Below are 19,866 nucleotides of genomic sequence, written 5' to 3' on the forward strand. Positions count from 1 at the left end.
GAGATCTGTAGTGTAGAAGATTAACAGGAAGGGCGATAGCAAAGTCCCCTGTGGAGCTCCTACATCAATCGCCACCCTGCCAGACACTGTCCATTGTGAAAATTACTACACAAACTACTACACCATACAGACAAATTGTGGTCTACCTGTCAGGTAGTCATTGACCCGGGAGATTATGGGCAAGCTGACACCCAACCCCTGCAGTTTGTTATCCTGACGCAGAGGATGGACAGTGCTGAATGCACCTGAGAAATAAAAAAAAAAAAAGGTGATTCTCACCATGCTGCCAAAACCCTCCAGGTGTTAAAGGGCCCTGCAGCAGACAAATGACGGCATCATCCACCACCACATGAGACTGGCAGGGTCGAGCGAAAGTCTCACCTGTAGCCTCAGTTGAGCTAAGACCAGCCTCACAAACATCATATGATACGAAAATGTATCTTCAAATTCAGTTTGTTTATTTGTTTTTTTTTCCTAGTTGTTGATTTCATTTTCATTTAAAGAGAGTATTCATGCTCATTTATTTATTTATCCATGTTACTATTTATAGCAAGCATCTAGGGCACACAATTCCCCCCGTGGCGATTCTTATTTTATCTGAAACTCACCCTGCCTCAAACTCTGGCAACAGCTGAAGCAGAAAGCAACATCAACAGACGTGCCATGCGTGATGACGACACTGGAAGGCCCAGGCACGGAGCGTAGCGTAACATTCCATTGAGAAGAAGAGGGAAAAATGGCGTCCTCTAATAATCCTCGCAAATTTAGCGAAAAAATCGCTTTGCATAACCAGAAACAGGCAGAAGAGACGGCTGCGTTTGAAGAAGTGATGAAAGACTTGAACATCACTAGAGCTGCACGGGTAAGACCTTTACATCCTAGCTTTTCAGTTTGTTGCATCGCTGTGTGGCAATTAACGAACACTGCGGAGATAAATTTAAACGATGATGGGTTGCTAAATGGCTAAACGTCATTTTACTATTTTAAGATACAGCAGTACAGCATCACAATCTGAAGTCCCTATGGTTTGTAAAACATGTTAGCGTTTATCTTAAATACAACATGCGACTCTCGTGCAGCTTTAATTAGCTTGGCTAGCTTGCTGCAGCTGTGAATAATGTGCACCTGCTGTCTGTCTATGGCTGGTATAAGCAATTGCTGCTCACATTTCGTCCGTTTACGGATGTTTTATTCCGACGACAATAACGTGTTTGGATTGTTAGCTACAAACTAAATCGGAGCCGTACTGATTGGGATGTTTGAAAGTGTTAAGCCAGCCTTAGCTAGCCAATCAGATGTTAACCAGCTTCACCAGCTGTGGGTTTTCCCCCCGCCTCCGATAAACTATACAGTGTTTACTTTGGGTGATATTACATCCGTGGCACATCAGTTGATATTTTAAACTGCAGTAGATCTAAAAGAAAACGGAGCCCGTGGCAACATACTGGCCCACACGACATTGTTTTTTTTTCTTTGTGTGTGTGTGCGCGCGTGTGTGTTGTTGTTTTTTTTAAACCTCTGCAAGTGACTGTTGTACATTGTCCACGCGCATTAATATCAGTTGAAAACTAAATTTTTTTTGTTTTGTTTTGTTTTTTTCCTGCATCAGTTGTTTAGACACTAGCAGTAATGGTGATTAATGATTTAAGACAGTGTCGTATCTTGGTCAAACATCTGAGATGTTAGGATTTACAAATAGGTATGGACCGCTATTCAGTTATTACTGCATGGGTAAATATTTTTTTTAGCTGGCAACAGCTTATTTAATCCCAACTGATGCAATGAGAAGCTTCTCATTTCTTAAATGTACACATCGAAAGACTCATCTGGTAGCTGTAGAAAAGATGGGGTCAAATCATTGGCATGCACCCTGCACCAAGCAGGGAAAACATCTAATGGGATTGCAGAAACTACTAAAATTGGGTCAATAACTGTCCAATGCAATATTAAAAACTGAGGATAGTGGGGAGCCATTGTCTTTGAGTAAGAAATGTGGTTGAAAAAAATCCTAAATGATCGTGATAGGTGATCACTTAAATGTTTGGTGAAATCAAATTGAAGAAAAACAACAGTAGAACTTTGCCTGGGATGTTTAATAGTGAAAATAAGAGCATTTCCACACATAAAATGCAAAGGGAATTCAAAGAATTGGGGCAGATTAAGTGACATAGCCATCATGCCAAGTGCCTAGTGTACAAGCCTGTATGGAAGTGCTATGATCGGGCCAACCAAATAATAGTGTGGCTTTAGTTATTTATTTTTTATTTATTGATGTTTTTCTTTTTGTGGCACTTTTTTGGGGCGGGCCTACCCCCCATTGAACATCAATACAGGAATTTTCACCATGAGCTCACTAGTTTATATTTTATGAATAACATTACATTACAGTCATTTAACAGACGCTTTTCTCAAAGTGACTTTTGGGCAGTAGCATTAAGGGTCTTGCCTAAGTTAATATTTGTCTCCTGGGGGATTCGAACTCCGGTCTCCTGCTCTACCAGCTGACCTAACCAGCTGACGTGGAAAAGATGGAATCAAATCATTGGCATGCATCAAGCAGAATAACTCTGGAATGAATGAATCCATGAATGAATGAATGATTTTCTAGAGTTAATATTTATAAAATATACAAAAAAAAACATACTTATAAAACAAAAAAATTATTTATTTTTGGCTTTTTCATGGACAAACTAATTTCTTGAACTGAAAAGCAAAAATGTAACTACTTTTTAGAGCCCGGCACAGAATTGCTTGAAAAACATATATATAATTTTCATTGGTCCTTTTAGGCAATTGAAAATAGGAAGGACAAGCTGAAATCTATATACGAGGAATCATCAACTCCAAAACTCTGGGGCAATGTCCTTCAAGTTTTAGAGGTTTCCTTGAGGCAACAAACCTGATTTAAATCAAATGGTTCTCCAACAGCTTGTTGGCAAGTTCTGCACAACCCTCTTAATGGCCCATGAATTTGAGTCAAGTGTGTTGCAGCAGGGAAGGTTAAAAAAACCTGCAGGACATTGTCCCAAGAGGTCCGGAGTTGGTGAGCTATGTTATCTACAATACACAATGAATATTTTTGAAGATGCAGTTTATCTATAAACAGACTTCCCAAAGTTCCTGTAGCCCAAATAAAAAAGGCAAAAGTGTGATATCATAAAATCAATAATTCTGCATATACTTCCCCAAAGTATATAATATGACTTCTATAACATGTTTATGCAAATGTATAAAACAGGGTATGCAGTGATTTAAAAAAAAAAAAAAGTCCAAAGCAGTCATATTCCAAAAAATTTTTATTATTTATAAGAAAACAATATTTACTGTTTGTTTAATTTTGGTTTTTACTTGGAAAATCAGTTAATTATTGTTTCAAGTCTGTTCTGTCATAAAATATATGTAACAATTGTTGATCCGATTCCTAGATTTATGTGCGCATGTGCTGCATCAGTGTACGCCTTAGCTGTGCTATTTACTTTTTACTATTTACTTCAGGAGGGGAAAAATACTAAGTTTTATGATCTTTGTCTGATTTTTTTTTTTTTTTTGGGTTTGTGTGTATGTTGACATCCAGGCATCTATCCACTGCATTATTTCTGATCATCATTTATCTTGACTACAAATTTTTATTGGTATACAAAACATCCCAGTGTTTCCTTGTAACCTACATGACTTTTATGGCTGATGTTTATGTTAAGACATGTGGTTGAAGTAATAGCCAAGTTTTAACATTACAAGTTTGACTGTAATTACACCAACTGTTAATCAGTTTTCAGCATCATCAGCTGAGTTTATTTTATTTATTTATTATTTATGTTGTCTGCACCTCCAGTATTTATCATGAAACATTCACTTTTGCCTGTCCCACCATGTTACATCTGTCACTGAATGGAATCATTAAATTTGCATATCACCAATGTAGACATGCATGCGTCATTAATTTTTTCTTTATTTGATTTTTATTTTATTTTATTTTTTGTGAATTGGATTACTCATTCACTCATGCTTTCATGCAATTTTACTTTGCACAGTTGCAGTTACAGAAGACCCAGTATTTGCAACTAGGGCAGAATCGTGGACAGTACTATGGAGGCTCACTGCCCAATGTCAATCAGATTGGAAATGGCAACATTGACCTGCCTTTTCAGGTGAGCCCTTAGCCTCTCTTGGCTGGTAATTTAATCGTTTGTTATAGCTCAGTGTACCTATGTCAGCTGTGGGCGAATATTAGACACATGCAGAATCCAGTTGTCTTAAGTATTAGTGAAAAAATGGTTCAAAACAGATGATCTCTTTTTATAAAGCTCTCTATAAGAATCTACAAGCTTTTCTTTGGGTGTGACAACAGGGAAATGTTGAGAAATTACCTGCTGGTCAAAGCTGCCTATTTCACCCGGTTTTATTATGATTCCAGAGTGAAGGGAGAAAAGAGTTTAAGTTTTTCCTATCTTTTGTAATTTGATTCCCAAAATTTAAAAGTATACCATTGCTTGTCATGGCTTTCCATCTTTAAATACATTTGCCAACTCAAGCATCAATATTGGGGCACCCATGGCTTGACTCATTTTGAAGTGAACACATTTGCACCATTTATCCTTAAACTTTTTTCTCTGTAAGTTAGCAGTTTTTCCGGCTTCATTCTTCGTGTGTGTTTACTTTAGAACTCTGTGCTGGATACCAGTCGGACAACCAGGCACCACGGGCTCGTAGAGCGTGTTTACCGTGATCGGAACCGCATCACATCTCCTCACCGCCGCCCACTTTCTGTTGACAAACATGGTCGCCAAATATCCTTTTGATTAAATAATGATTGATTTTTTTTTTTTTTTTTTTTTTTTTTTTTTTTAATTTTACTATTGCTATAGTTTGATTTGAACTCAAAATCTTGATTAATTCTTGATTTAAAGAGCTGTTAAATTAAGCTCTGTAGACGTGCTGGCCTGTGTGTAGTCTTAGTACTTGATGATTATTAATGTTTTTAAATTATCATGAATGTGATTGCTCATCCCTTCAAATAAAAAATATCTGCTGATCAACAACAACTGCAGATCAAGAGAAATGATCAGGTTGTGCCTTCATTTGTTGCAGATCAGTCCCTAGCTAGCACAATTCTTCTTAATGCATAACAGAAATGTGGTGATGAGAGATTTCATCTTACAGTTATGCTATTTAACATTCATATTTTGACTTTGAGCAATGTGTGAGTAAATTGGTTGTTTCATTACATGTTTTAACAGTCTGATATTAAAGGATGCTGTGTGTACTGTACACTGCACTTGGGATTAAGTTTCCTAATATATTTAATTCATTATTAGACATCCAAGTATTTGTACCCCAGTATCACTTGTATGTGGTTATTATTTGTTAAATTGGATCAGCTGAGTGGGATGAAAATGCAGATTATCCAAGATGAGTTTTTTAATCTCTCTAACCTTATTACCCTTGACTAAATTCACATTGACAGCTGTCCTTACAGCTCAGTTTACCTCTCCCCACCACCAGACACTAGCTGGAGAAGGTAAGCCACCTCCCTTTGTTCATTTGCTAAAATTACAAGGCTATGGCACACAATCAGACATGGCTTACTTCCAAAAACTAAATTGCAGGTCTTTGTGAACCCAACCATGCACAATAGTCACATGCTGAACAGCATAATTACAAAACAAGTTTAGTATAAGGAGTGTGATCAGTGATAAATTACAATGTTGAAAAGCTAGCATATTTCTGTTGTTGGGATTTGGCAGTGATTTTGCTGATTCTCATTTGAAACTAACACATACAGGACAAATTCAGACTCTGCCTTGCACCAGAGCGCCATGAATCCAAAGCCCCAGGAGGTGTTTTCAGGGGGATCACAGGAGCTGCAGCCTAAAAGAGGTAAAGGCGCATCCAGTTACAAAGACACAGAGCCCATTTTATTTTTTAATGTGCTGATCCATGTGGCAAACCTCAAGTAACATGAAAGGGTTGATGCCAAAAAGATGTAAGTTGAGACTCTTAGTAAAATATTAATGGAGTAAAGGGATACTGATCTCCAGAGAAGTGCTTCAGTATGCTGGTACTTCACTCTGCTAGCTGTAGACACATAACGTCTGAATGACACTGACTCAGGATGTCCTTAAGAGTACAATGTATAATTAACTGATTATCCATTGATTTATGTCTTTTATATGTGACAGTCTAATAATGTGATACCAAGGTTAACTGGCATTTAGTCTGTCTGGTGTTCATTTAGCTATTTTTAGACTCTAAGGAATTTGGTCAATGGCATCGCTATCCTCTCTATGACTGGCCTAGCTATTGGTGACTCATTACTTTAAATAATTTGTGTATTTTGTCAAAGCAAGCAACCGTGTTTTGTGTTTCGCTAATTAGTGCTGCTGCTAACAGTACCTGGGACGGAGAATTCTGAGTCAAATGCTGACAAGGATGCACAGAAACAATTGTGGGATGACAAGAAGGTACCAATGGGAATGAGGGGCTACAAAGTGTACAGTTATGATCCATGATTTGCAGCTCATGTTTATATTTTCTTCCCAGGATGATGCATCAAACCCTAATGCATGTGATGTCCCAGGAATCAAGTGAGTTTCTTTAGTTTACCATTGTTTTGTTTTTTTTTCCACAAGTGAACCACTACAACCTCTGAGTTACAGCACCAAAAAAGTCACTATTAAAGATGGCTGGTAGTGTTCAGGAAAGCCACATTGACCTCCATTACTATGATGTTATTCCAGAAAACTAGAATAAATTTTTAAATGATAAGCCATTGCCATAATCATTAGACTGATTTACTGTGGATTTAGTCATCTGTACCGCATTTTGGTCACTGTGGTTGTTTTAAAGTGCTTTATAAATAAAGTTGGATTGGATTGATATTGTTAGATTCAGATGCCTTCATGCAACATTGTATACAAAGCTTGACCTGTGGGCTGTGTTTTTGTTGGTTTTTTATGTTTTTAAGAGTCCCCATTTGTTCTTTTTCATGACCACTACAAATAATGTCAAATTAATGTTTCAGGAGTTGGGAATTCATCATTACCAAAACTTTCCTATGGCCAAATACTTTAAAAGATTATTAAAATTGAAAACATTTATGACTATTACATGACTGTCAGAGTTTACCAAATTCAAGTATTGGTGCCTTTAGTGAACAAAACACTTGTGTATATGGATTGTTTGGAGTTGTTATCTTTTTATATGATTGATTGTGTATTTTCTAGTATATTCCCTTCACCAGACCAGGAATTGAACCCGTCTGTGCTCCCAGCTGCACACAACACTGGAGGTTCACTGCCTGATCTGACTAACATCCAGTTCCCTCCTCCGTTATCCACTCCACTGGACCCCGAGGACACCGTGTCCTTCCCCTCCCTGAGCTCAGCCAACAGTACAGGCAGCTTGACCACCAACCTCACCCACCTGGGCATCAGTGCTGCCAGCCACGGTAAGAAGCACTATTTCATGTTCATTAAACGGAGAAAGACCATTCAATTCTACAGTCATTTAGCAGACGCTTTTCAGCGAAATGAAGATAAAACATGCTGTCAACTAGGGATACAAAGGACTGGATTTTTGCCAGGGACTGGCGTTTCATTTGAAAGTAACATAATTGTTGATGTTAGTTGTCAACTATGATAGATTTTAGTGCAAGCAGTGTTGTAGCTCTAAATCCTTACAAGGGGGCTGTTTCTGACACATTGCTCAAAAACATGTCCATAGTATTTTCAAAATTGTGAATGCAGGGCGCAGTTACTTAATTGCACATTACCAACTCGAGTCTAAGCACACACAGTGTTGGCATGAGTGTAGAGTCTGGATTAGTAGGCTGCGGGGTGCCTTGTCATGGTTTCCAAATGTTCAGCCTTTCAGAGCCAATGATCAGTTTGGCTCTACAACATCAATTACTCACTGCCTGTCGTATTGGAATACCTAGTGTGACTCACCGGATGTCATCTGCTGCTGTAAGCTCGCCAGCTGTCCGTTCATTTGATGCAGTATTCTCCTCCCTGTCCACTGGATGTGTTTTACCTTTTCTAATATCCCCTTTGCTTGGAGGACATCCACCCCAAACCTGCTGCCTTCTTGCAAAAAATAGTAAGTTTCGATAGACTTGGAACAGTGCAGGACTGCTGGGCTGTTTTGGTAAATGTTTGTCAAGCTCTACAAAGAATATATTCCCTGTCATGTTTGTGTATGTTCCTCTAAGGGCTATTTCACAGGTGTACCTCACTGCATTTTGGGTTTAGCTCTGCCAGAGGCTGCTGTGACTGGTTTGAAGAAGCACTACAGAAGTTTTGGAGATTTTCTCAGTGATGCTCTTTCTATCAGTGGCTAATTCAGCATCCATCTTGCATCCAGCCTGTACAGTGAGCTCTCTCCAGCCAGTAAAAGACAGTCTTATTTTGACTTTTGGCCTGTCTCTTGCTCTGTCCTTTCTATTTCTTTTCCTCTCTTCCTCCGACAATGTCGTCTTCGTTCCTTTGTTGAATCAGCCATGGTGTGTGTTCAAAACGACTGGTGTGTTGACATCCACTTACTAGGGTAAGTTCTAGTAAGACGCGGTGTGTAAAGTGAAACTCTCCTGTAACGCCACGCGGCGTCCCGGAAGAAAAAGTTGTGAAGTGCGGTTTTTCAGCCTCGGGACGCTGCTGTGCAGCTCCAGAAATGTACATAACAAATGTGACTGTCCCATCAAACAAGTCTGGATTGCGGAGTTTTAAGGTCAGAAAGTTACAGTGGTATGTCTTTAACTTCAATAAGACAGTGCAGCAAGACTTTCCTCCACTTTTGACACAGTACTGCCTGATAGGTCTGACATAGTTTACCTTATCTATCAAAATTCTATGTTCCTAAATGTGGAAATGAATATTTTAGACAAATTTGTATAGTTTTACTTTTGAATCATTTTGCATTTCCTTCAATTACTTGCCATTTTCCTTTGCTTGACGTTAGTAAATTACAGCAGTCAGTACAATTACATTAAGGTGCATGAAAGGGTAACCAGTCATGTCTTTATCTGTTTTGCTTTTTTTTCTTCTTTTTCATTTTGTTTTGTTCTTCCTCTTCAGGGATACCCACCTCCTCTCAGTCTACTATGACTGTAACAGCACAGCGTCGGCAGCTACCAGTAGTGCCACTCACCCTCACCTCAGACCTTCACCTTCAACAGTCCCCACAGCAGCTTTCACCCACCCTCTCTTCACCCGTTAATATTACACAGGTCAGGATCTACTTAACTGTCTTAAACTGAAGCTTCAGTGTTTTTCTTTTTGATTTATTTATAACCGGAGTGGCTATCCACCACAGTGGAACCGATGAAAATGAAACCGTTATGAGTTTGAGCATGTATCTCATTAGTTTGTCTGCATTTTGCTGTAGGTTGTGCCAACCGAGTCATTAACCCTGGAACAGCAGCTTGCCCAGTACCCTCTGTTCAACCAACTGACAGCTCAGGCCCAAGCTCAGCTCCTCAGTGACCTCCAGAAGCAGCAGGCCCTGCCTCAAGGCATCCAGCTCATTGCTTTACCAACTCCAGTCTCCTCTGGTACAGCTACTGCCAGCAGCCCTTCTCCAGACAGCCAGACCACCGCCAGCATGAGCATCAGCTCGGTAAGAAAAAAGAAGTCTTTTTCAAAGTATTCAAAGTCATAAGCCTGTTTTAAAAAATGGCTGGGTTCATTTTTCTGATTGTTCGTTTTGCTACTTTCCTGTTCTGAATATTCCTCAGCTATTCAGATTACATGTTAGTTAAATTCTGTACGACCCTTTAGTTGTCAGAGGTTTTCTTGGGGCGCATTCACACAGGCACTTTTGGTCTTACTTTAAATGGACCCACGGATAGTATGGCTGATTGCGAGCAGTGTATACGCGCATTCGAGCTCTGGTGTGGACCAAAGACGTGAGTAAAAACTGAAACCCCAGCACTAAATAGACTTTGTGTTGCCCCATCGTTGAACAAGTGGTCTTGGCAAACCAGTTAGCCTGATTTTCTGCTTCTTTCTTGTTGGTCAACGGTCATTTCAGGGAATATCGCCCCCCTAGCAAGTAGTTTTTGCAACTGCGTGATGTAGTGCAGGCATTTTGGTCTGCTTGAGTAAAGTGCAGTGTAAAAGCAAAGCAAACCAAACAAAGTGAAAAATGTTTCATAACTCCCCACTCTGTTCAACTGAGTCCCCCAGACTATCCTGGTGTGAATGTGCCCTTAGTGGTGTGTTATCTGTAATTCTCTTACAACAGCCTCTTGATTTAAAGATGTTAATGATGTGTAGCCCAAATGTAGACAAACTGTCCAGCCACAAAGTTTTCCCACTGTATATGTATGGATGAGGATGGTAGTCTTTGATCCTTCAAGGTTTGTGTGTGACAGGCATGAGGCGTAGTGCTAGCTAACCCTCTTCCCTCCAACAGTACCGCAATCAGACTGGCTCACCAGCCACTCAGTCTCCAACCTCCCCAGTCTCCAATCAAGGCTTCTCCCCCGGAGGCTCGCCTCAAGTAAGAGCCCACCCATCGAGCTAGCTGCTGTCTGGGGAAGGGCTTCACTCCTGGGGGAAGGCTAATTGTAGATAGTTAGGCTGCTTTTCATCTTCTGTATCAGCAATTAACCACTCAGTGTCAGCAACTGCATAACTCATTTCTTCATCATTACTGTCACTGCTCACTGTGTGCATGACAACATGCTGATGGTTTGTTGATGGAGGATCTGACCATTTGTTGGTTTTAAAATGTTAACCTTTAAGCCTCAGGTCTTCCCAATGTGCACCACAACTGGCTCAAATGGTGTGTTTTTCTCCCTTTTAAAAGCAAACCGTTTTGAGAAGCTGAAAAATCTGGAATAAAAATGTTTGTTTGTTTTTAAAGATAATTTGGTTAAAGGTGCTTTGTGCACTTAAAAATTAAATATGTGAAATTGAGCATTATTAGTTGACAATCTTCTTTTCCTCCTTAATGGCATTTTTGCCTTTTTATAGATCATTGAAACGGCTTGAAACCTGTTTTATGTTGTATGTATGCCCGTCTTCATTTACATATACAGGATAAACAAAAAGTCCACAAGTTATAGCAAATTCCTTACATCATACTATTTGAGACCAACTACTCACAGGGAAGTTCTTTTATTTGAACGAGAATTACAGAAAAGTAGATTGAACTCAGTCAAATGCTGAGCTTTCATGGATTAAGCCGTGTGTGATGCATCGTTGGCTTAGAGGCTACTGATAGAGAAGGTTGACCAGGGACTCCACTGTTTCAAAAAGCCATTCACACAGTGTTGGCTCTGTGTTCAGTGATGCTTTTCTCATTGCAAGGAAATTATAAAGGGAAATTCCAGCACTCATCCTCTCTGGGTGTTGTTGTGGTTATTTTTATCCATTTTTATCTTCTGCCAGTCATGCTACCTTTATATTCACCACCCTTGTTATCAGATCCCTGCTGGAGTGTTTTACCTCTCAAAAGTGGTGGTGAGGTTAGTGTTATCATAATCCATAGAGATGGAGACAAATATCATAATAACACCCAAGTTAAACATGCTAATGTTTCCCTTTAGAAAGCAAATTTTGTGTTTGTTTCATCCTGAACAGGGCTGCCATGGTCCATGCACATCACTGTTTTCTGTTGAAACCACACCTCATGTTCACACTCCTGCTCCTTGTTTTATTTTATGTCTTAATTTTATTTAAAAAGATGACGTGCATGTGTTAAATTTGAATTTAACACATAAGCATTGAAGGTTGTCAAGTTATTTTTCTTTCTTTTTCATATATCGGCCTACTGTTTTGTTTCTGAGCCAAGACAGCCCTTGTCATGAGAACCATACGCTTTAATCACTGCTCAGTCTGACACTTTGTGTGACTGTTTTGCTTGTGTTTTTGTTTCTTCATTGCTGAAATGTTTGCTTGTGGACCTGGATAACCTCCCTCTTCTAAATTTGTTTGTGTGTGTATTATACCCACTTCTATGCCACTTGTTCAGAAATTTGTTGCATCTCTCTTCCTCCAGCATATTCCTGTGGTGGGCAGCATATTTGGCGACTCCTTTTATGATCAGCAGTTGGCATCCAGGCAGACCAATGCTTTGTCTCACCAGGTGATGGTTATACGCTATATGTAGCCAAGACAAAAGTGTCTTCCTCACATTCTCTTTCTGATTGTACATTATAATTCTGTGTTTTCAGCTTGAACAGTTCAACATGATTGAAGGTCCCATCAGCTCATCCAACCTTTATAACCAGTGCTCCACCCTCAACTACACACAGGCAGCCATGATGGGTCTCACTGGGAGCAGCCTACAGGACTCGCAGCAGCTCAGCTACAGTAGCCATGGCAACATCCCCAACATCATCCTTACAGGTAGTCCACCAGATGTGCTTTCACTTTATTACACTCTTGCTGCATCTGGTATGATGATTATCACAGCTGGAAGGAGAAAAATCAGTTGCAATTGCATTTGTTTGCTCTCCTTGGGTGAAATTGGCTTTGCTGTCTTCTCGCTGTAATTTGGTCTTCTTTAATAGTCCAGATCCATGTTGATTAAATTTCCAGAGATGAGCAGCGGGAAGACTCATGTCATGTTCACAGTATCAGGCACAGTTTTTCTGGGGTTTTTTAACCAGTCACATAGCTGTCAACTCTTTGATGGTGGGAGTAATTGTTGATAAACTTGCCTGTATGCTGTGGCGGTTTCAAAAGGATTCACATTTGTTTGCTGCCCTATTAGACTTTTTTAATTTGGTCTCATGGAAAAACTAAAACTATAATTAACTGTCACAGTCCTTTAATGTTTGACAGTGCAGACTCTTCACAATATGAACTTCACTCTTCATTTAGAATAATGGCTGTGGTTAGTTGCTAGTGCTGGTTAAAAATGTAGAAATATGGCCTCAGGTTTATTTTAAACCCCTATAACATTTGTTCAAAGCTCCTCTGTTTCTCAGATGTCCTGTTTTTCAGTCACAGGTGAGTCTCCACCAAGTCTCTCCAAAGAGCTGACCAACTCTCTGGCAGGTGTTGGAGACGTCAGCTTCGATGCAGACTCTCAGTTTCCTTTGGATGAGCTTAAAATTGATCCTCTCACCCTGGATGGTCTGCACATGCTCAATGACCCTGACATGGTGCTTGCTGACCCTGCCACCGAGGACACATTTAGGATGGACAGGCTGTAACCTGCATACTGACTTTGGCCTGGAACAAAGAGGGGGAAAAAAACCTAACTTGTGAATGGAGAGAAATAAAGGGCAGGATGAAACCTCTCCCTTGTTGCATGGCTGTCCGACCTTACCCTCGACTTCGTGAAGCCCTTCGAAACGATGCGCCACCAAAAGACAACAGGGACAAAGACATCTGGTGGTCAGTGGGAGAATGGGCTCGCCGTCGTTTTGAATGAGATTGGTCGTTCAGTGCTTTCGCTAGCCTACTGTGTTTACAGTGTTCCATTACATGCCACATATATTCCAAAAACGCACATTTGACAGTTTTTTTTTTTTTTTTTTTTCATATCCACTATTTGTTCAGTTGATATTTGCTTGAAGCAGGATGCTGCTAAGACACCATACGTGTTGCTGCGGCTATGTCTAATAGAGGGATAAAAAAAACAAAAAAACAAACATAGCCGGTTTGCTTATTACCCTGCAATGAAAAGAATAGGTTATCCCATCATACCATAACAGCTTTCTATTTCACACTCAAAGCTTTATTTTTGACAACCAAATGTTATTTTCATCTTGTACCATCTGTTTTTATGCTTCTCGTATTTATACATAATTTATTTGGTTAAAGATTTTATATTCAATGTCATGACTTAAATTTAATGCCAAATTGTAGTCTGTAGGTGTAGTGTAAAATTGCACTGATGTAATTTGTCTATTTATTAATTGCTAACATATTTATAGATGTTTGTCAAGTTACTTGGTTAATGAAGGAGTGTAAAACCTCCCCATAGTTGCTCTTTGGTGTTTGATGTGCCATTCTCTGATGTTGACGTGCTGCAGCCCAACAGTCAAATCCAGATATCACAGTGTTTAGCACCACCTCAGAAAAGCCTGTGTGCTCCGGAAATGGGTTGGCTTTGTGCCACTGGAGTCAGCATTTTCTGAGAAAATCATCAGGTATTCCTATTTAACTAGAACAAAAGAAAAATGCATCAAAATTGAGACTGATGTCCTTCCCAAAGAAGGAAGGCACTTTGTTTTTAAACCAGAAAACACTAAAATCTGAATCTTTTTAAGTCGTCACTGTGAAATCACCTGATTTTGCCTTACAGTAACATTTTACTGTTCTACTTAAGTGTCTGAAGTGATAACGTATTTTCGTAACTTATTGTAAAATTTTCTTGTATTTAAGAGGAATTCTTGGTCAGTGATATTTGTGGTTATGTTGTGTAAAGTTTGACAAATCAACGTACTGTATTTTGTAGCGGTACACTTTATTACCAAATTGGTTTTGTTTTTGTTTTTTTGTTTGTTTTTTTTTAAGTAGGGCAAAAGAAAAGAAAAAACAAAGATGGTTTTAAGAATTTGAGAAGGAGTGCAATTATGGGGAGGCTTTTTGCTCCTTGACAGGGAATCTCTAACAAAAATGCAGCTGACCTTTGACACATCAGTTATGAGTTAATGATTGATGGAAAGGCAGTGGTAATGCCTCCAAAGGTTGTTTTTCAGATGCAAGCTAGAAATTTTATGAGAGTTTATAAAGAAGTATTTTATATCATGTCTATATCCACCATTTGGATAAGATCCATAAAGGCTAACTAAAGGTTCTCCTTAGGAAAGAATGCAAGTGTTTTGATGTATTAAGTATTGTGTGCAGTGTTTCAGCAACACTAAAACCTGCCCTGTTCCATGCAGTCTCATAAGCAACACATATAAAACAGAAAGCATTGGCAAAAAATCCCTGACATGATCTTATCGATCCAAAATTGTTTTTACACCCTATTTACACCCTAATGACTGTTTGCCAAAATGTGTCCACTTTTTTAGAACTGACATGATTAGCAGAAACTCCACATGCAGTGCCAAGAAGTCTGCCTCATTCTTTTGTCAGAGTTTCCCTAAGAGGCTAGTGTAGGTGTGTGGGATCATTTTTGGTATATTGTAATGTTTGTACGCACATGTGCTAATATCTTCACTTAACTAAAGCTCTGATGGGTAGACTGTCCAAACCCTCCACCCCTTCGTGAAAGGAATCACGTTTGGATTTTACCTTCACAGTTGGACAGTTTGTGTTCATTGTCTGCTGTAAAGCTCCATCAGTTTTGTTTGCCTTTAATACACCTGTGATTCCTATGCAAATAAGACCACAAAGATAAGACCCTTAAAGGAAAAATCCAACATTTTCCCCAAGTTCAGCTGGAGTTATTCTCAACAGTAAAGGTGTTCTTGGGTGCTGCAGATGTTTGGTCAGCATGAGCCCTTTTAAATGGCACAGATGTCAGTAGGAATTCAATAACTTTAATTTTCATCATCTTTGTCCACCTTTAGTTTTACAGACCCCCAAAATCTGAAAAGTGACACTTTTTAACAGTGTGGAGGTTATCTTTGAGCACTTACAGGGCTCCACAAAGTATTCGCAGCTATATTGTATTTGAAAATGTTAACGAAATTCATCTATTGTAGCAAAATGTAAACTAGATTGATTATATGAGTGAAGGAAATTGAGTGCTATGGTGGCGATATGACAATCAACGAGTGAAATCGTACCTTAAATTATTGATGAAAAGGAAAAAAAGACTTTGGCAGAAGTAGAAATTCAGCCTCATTTTAGTATTTTAGCCCTTTTGTAAACCAGTCATCCTGCCTTTTCATTTTTTAAATACATATCCTGAACATTTCAAAAACATTTTCCCCTTTTATATAAAAAGGCAACTCTGTTTTTTTTCTATTGAGTCATTTCTTCATGTTTTACAAAACTGCAGCGTTTTCTGTCCTATCCTAAAACAGCAGATGTTTAAAAAAAAAAAAAAGGCTCTGAAATGTCACACTTTACCGGAACAAGATTTTTTGTTGTTGTCTTATATATGATGTTGGATTTTTCCTTTAAGTGTCTAAAGTAAATGTCTAAGAATTTTATGTCTCCAAAGGGTCACATACCTAATAGAAAAAATTAGCAATGTTCAAACTTCACTCTTTGGTTGCAAAAGATGCCAGTAATTGGATCGTTCCTGTCATTTGCTTTCTCTCATCCTGCTGAAGACTGAAGTCATTCACACTGACTTTGTACATACTATAGCTAAAACAAAATGCATGACTAAACAGTCCAAACCTCTAAATGAAGGCCTTCTATAGCTCCGCAGGTTTGATTTGTGTAACATAACGCTATCACAAAGTCTGAAGAGATGCATGTATGGGTTTCTCCTGTGCAACAGTGAACTCCAGTGACTCTGTTATGTCCACCTTTGTACAATTCTACTTCATGAATGATAAACGAATGTAATTTCTGTGGCAGTGTCCTAGTTTTAGCTTATTGCCAAATGAGCCGATGTTTGGAGCGTTTGGTCCCGTCCCAGTGGGATCAGGCTTGTTCTCGCTCAGCTCTTCAGTTGCCCTCGGTTCAGACTGTTGCTTGTTCCGCTCTCTCTTCCTACTGTAGCATCTCTCTTCATACGAGTGCCAACAGTCAATCTGGCTCCTCCTCTCCATCAGCACTATCTGTTGGCTTTCTTGACTAAATGAAAGGTCCTGTCTTGTATAGGTTGCAGATTGGCACGTGCACTGACCATTTGCATTTGTGGACCTCTGAAGCTTCTGCGTAATGTAGTCGACTGCATGACATGATGGACACATTGAGCAGATTCTTATCCCATGTTATGTACAGGACTTTAATCTTGCTATGCTAAAGTGGAGTGTGTTTAAAGATGGATATGTTTCTGCTTTTGTTGTTGTTGCCGATCATGTCGGGTTTTGGGCAGGGGAAAGTGTAACTTTTTGTTTTTTGTCCCCCCCCCCCCCCCCTTTTTTTTTTTTTGTGCAATGTTAAGTTGACTAGTTGCTTCGCACTTTATTTGTGACTCCCTGGCGTTTGAGCAGGGACAGTTCTGTCCAAAATGAATGCTGACTGTTTTACACCAGAGATATTTTGATGTATAAGAAAAGACTAATTCTCTATTTTCCTTTGTAAATTATACTTTGGCTTGTCTTTTTTTTCTGTTAAGATTTTAGGGGATGCAAAATTAGAAAGGGCTTACTCCAGTGCAGCTTGTGCTCTAGTTTTGGAAAGAAACAGAGGGAGTCGCTCCTATGTTGTGTTCCCCCACTTCTATATGGCACTTAGGAACCTTTTATTAGGTTCCCTCCATATGTTCTATAGAGGAGGGGGAGCTGAAAAACATGCCCTCCTCCACCCCAACCTCTGTATTCTGTTAGCATGAGATGTTATGTGATAACTCATCAGTGCTAAAATGATAAAACAGAAGAGGCCAACTAATAACCCACAACATGACCTGGGGTGTTATTACTACAGTTTTAACTGGATAATATTCTTAATATCTTTTATTTTAAATCGGTCTGCTTTGACCAAAACACAATATACAATTTCACGGGTATGAACAGGATATTGAACTGGGGGACTTTGGATGCTGGGAAACAAGATATGTTCCTGAAAAACTTCGAATGTATTTCTATTCTGCCCCTCAACCTCAATTGAAAGTTTTGCAGTGACACATATTGAACTTAGTTGTTATCTGCAACCACATAAATACTGAAATGAAGCAGTTTGTGTCTTTAACTACACACACTGGTGCTAACAGTACTGATGATGCTGCACTGCAGTCTCACTTCATGAAAGAAGATGGAACTCTAAATTACAGATTACTAACATTATCTAACAACTTTTCCCCAGATGCCTAAAACCTGAAGATGAAATAGATTAACTATGGTGGTTAAAGCATCTTGTACTGGAGACTCTTGTCAGCATCTCTGCTGACAGCCATTGACTGACACTTATGGTCACAGGTTTGCGAACAGCTGATCCAACACTAGAAACACTTGATGTCAAATTTGGCAGCTAAAAGAAGTGAGATTTGTGCATCACAGTTGAAGTTGCATGTCTTTTCCTGACTAAATGCTGAAATATGGAAAGCAAACAAGCTGTTTATCCCTTTTTTAAAAAACATAAGCTGCACAGATTATCTTGTAAACAGTTTGGTTTGGACTCTTCTGCTTGTACTGCTCTGAGACAGCAATTATGTACATCTACTTCTCAGCAAGGCCGTTCATGTTGTGTTATATAGCAGTGAGACTGGACTTTGTCTCAGTGCAGAAATAGAAGTCATGACTTTGAAGATGTGTCTTAAGAGGAGAACACTTGAGAGTTGCTGCTCTGTCTGTAATGCAGAAAAATGTAGGTGTCAAAAACACGTCCCTTTAATAACATTGGGGTTTTCTAAATGGCTGCATTTCATTGAAAATTGTAACGGCTCTGGTAATACACAGTTTAAGTTCCACTCTAAGCTTATAGTGAGAAAAGCATTATATCACTGTTGTCCTGTAAGTCGTAGTAACAGACCTGTAGTTATTTATTTGTTGCCATGTGATTCTCTTCATGTGACCATTTGTTTATAAGATGAAAGAAAACTCAATTAAATTGAATGTGGAAGACATTTTTCTCTCCACAGTCTTGATTTGCAGAAGACGCTGATTAAAAAAAGTTGTCTAATATCATTTTACGACATCACAGCATGTTGCTGTGGACGTGCACAATGTTTCAACCCTGTTGTATATTGTCTTTGCTATCGTTTCTATTTTGTAATCTGTATTTCCAAATGCAAATTTAAAAGATTATTTTGGATATGTGCATGCTTGTGAAATGTTCAGAATGTTGATTTCCACTAAAAACTCTTGAGTTTGAAAAAAAGTCACGTCTGTTACTTAAATGTTTAGCCATATGTAGCATATTTTATGCATTCGATACAAAAGACGAGGCTCCCTGGTCAAGATTTCCGTTACTGTGAGATGTGAGAGTAAATCGTATGCTACATCAGACATAACGCTTTTTAAAAAACGTCAAGATATATATTTTTTACAGATTCAGGTGAAAACAAAAGACACCTAATGCTTTTCTTTAGCCATCTTAAAGGTTTTTAAGTCTATCAGAGGGCTTTCATTTATTTTTTCAGCAAAATACTTCTACACCCCAAAGATTCTTGGTGCATTTTTCATTTGCTGCTTTTTTGAAGTGTATATGTAGATATTTGAGGATGTTTAGTCTGTAGATTAGTTGAAGCCAAAACCTTCTGCTTGAACCTTTTCAGGTTAAATATTGTTGTCCCTGAGCTGTGTTTAAGATCAATAACCTGTTTTAGAAACTATACATTTTTTTTCTTTCTCAGCTTTTTACTGTGTAATGTTTGCTTATAGCTGCTATTCTAAACCCATTCTTCGCTCCATAGGTAAAATGTTTCCAGTGCTACTGGCTGCAACACAAGTCCAAAGCATGATCAATCCACACCAGTGCTTAACAGTTAGACATTTTTCATGAAGTTTTCCAGCCCTAAAGTTGTCTTCTAACTTCATCTATCCCTAGGAATACACACTGCTCAAAAAATTAAAGGGAACGCTAAAATAACACATCCTAGATCTGAATGAATGAAATATTCTTATTCAACACTTTGTTCTTTACATAGCTGAATGTGCTGACAACAAAATCACACAAAAATTGTCAACGGAAATCAAATTTATTGACCCATGGAGGTCTGGATTTGGAGTCACTCAAAATTAAAGTGGCAAAACACACTACAGGCTGATCCAACTTTGATGTAATGTCCTTAAAACAAGTCAAAATGAGGCTCAGTAGTGTGTGTGGCCTCCACGTGCCTGTATGACCTCCCTACAACACCTGGACATGCTCCTGATGAGGTGGTGGATGGTCTCCTAAG

General features: G+C 38.9%; 1 protein-coding gene across 2 annotated transcripts; it reads left to right on the plus strand.

Moving 5' to 3' along the window:
• The first annotated feature begins 647 nt into the window (after positions 1-647).
• On the plus strand, positions 648-19,565 carry crtc1b (CREB regulated transcription coactivator 1b). 2 transcript variants are annotated; one of them, XM_042005208.1, is made up of 14 exons: positions 648-862; positions 4,032-4,148; positions 4,662-4,787; positions 5,457-5,518; positions 5,783-5,877; positions 6,376-6,461; positions 6,541-6,584; positions 7,224-7,447; positions 9,072-9,223; positions 9,382-9,612; positions 10,411-10,497; positions 12,001-12,087; positions 12,176-12,350; positions 12,951-19,565. In XM_042005208.1, exons 1-14 carry the CDS (start codon positions 737-739, stop codon positions 13,160-13,162), a joined length of 1,824 nt encoding a protein of 607 aa, XP_041861142.1. In that variant the 5' UTR covers positions 648-736; the 3' UTR covers positions 13,163-19,565. The 2 variants fall into 2 exon arrangements, with proteins under 2 accessions (XP_041861142.1, XP_041861143.1); XM_042005209.1 differs by lacking the exon at positions 10,411-10,497 and having other exon boundaries at positions 649-862.
• Positions 19,566-19,866: the final 301 nt, after the last annotated feature.

This window comes from Melanotaenia boesemani, chromosome 14 (assembly GCF_017639745.1).
Source record: "Melanotaenia boesemani isolate fMelBoe1 chromosome 14, fMelBoe1.pri, whole genome shotgun sequence".
Lineage (NCBI taxonomy): Eukaryota > Metazoa > Chordata > Actinopteri > Atheriniformes > Melanotaeniidae > Melanotaenia > Melanotaenia boesemani.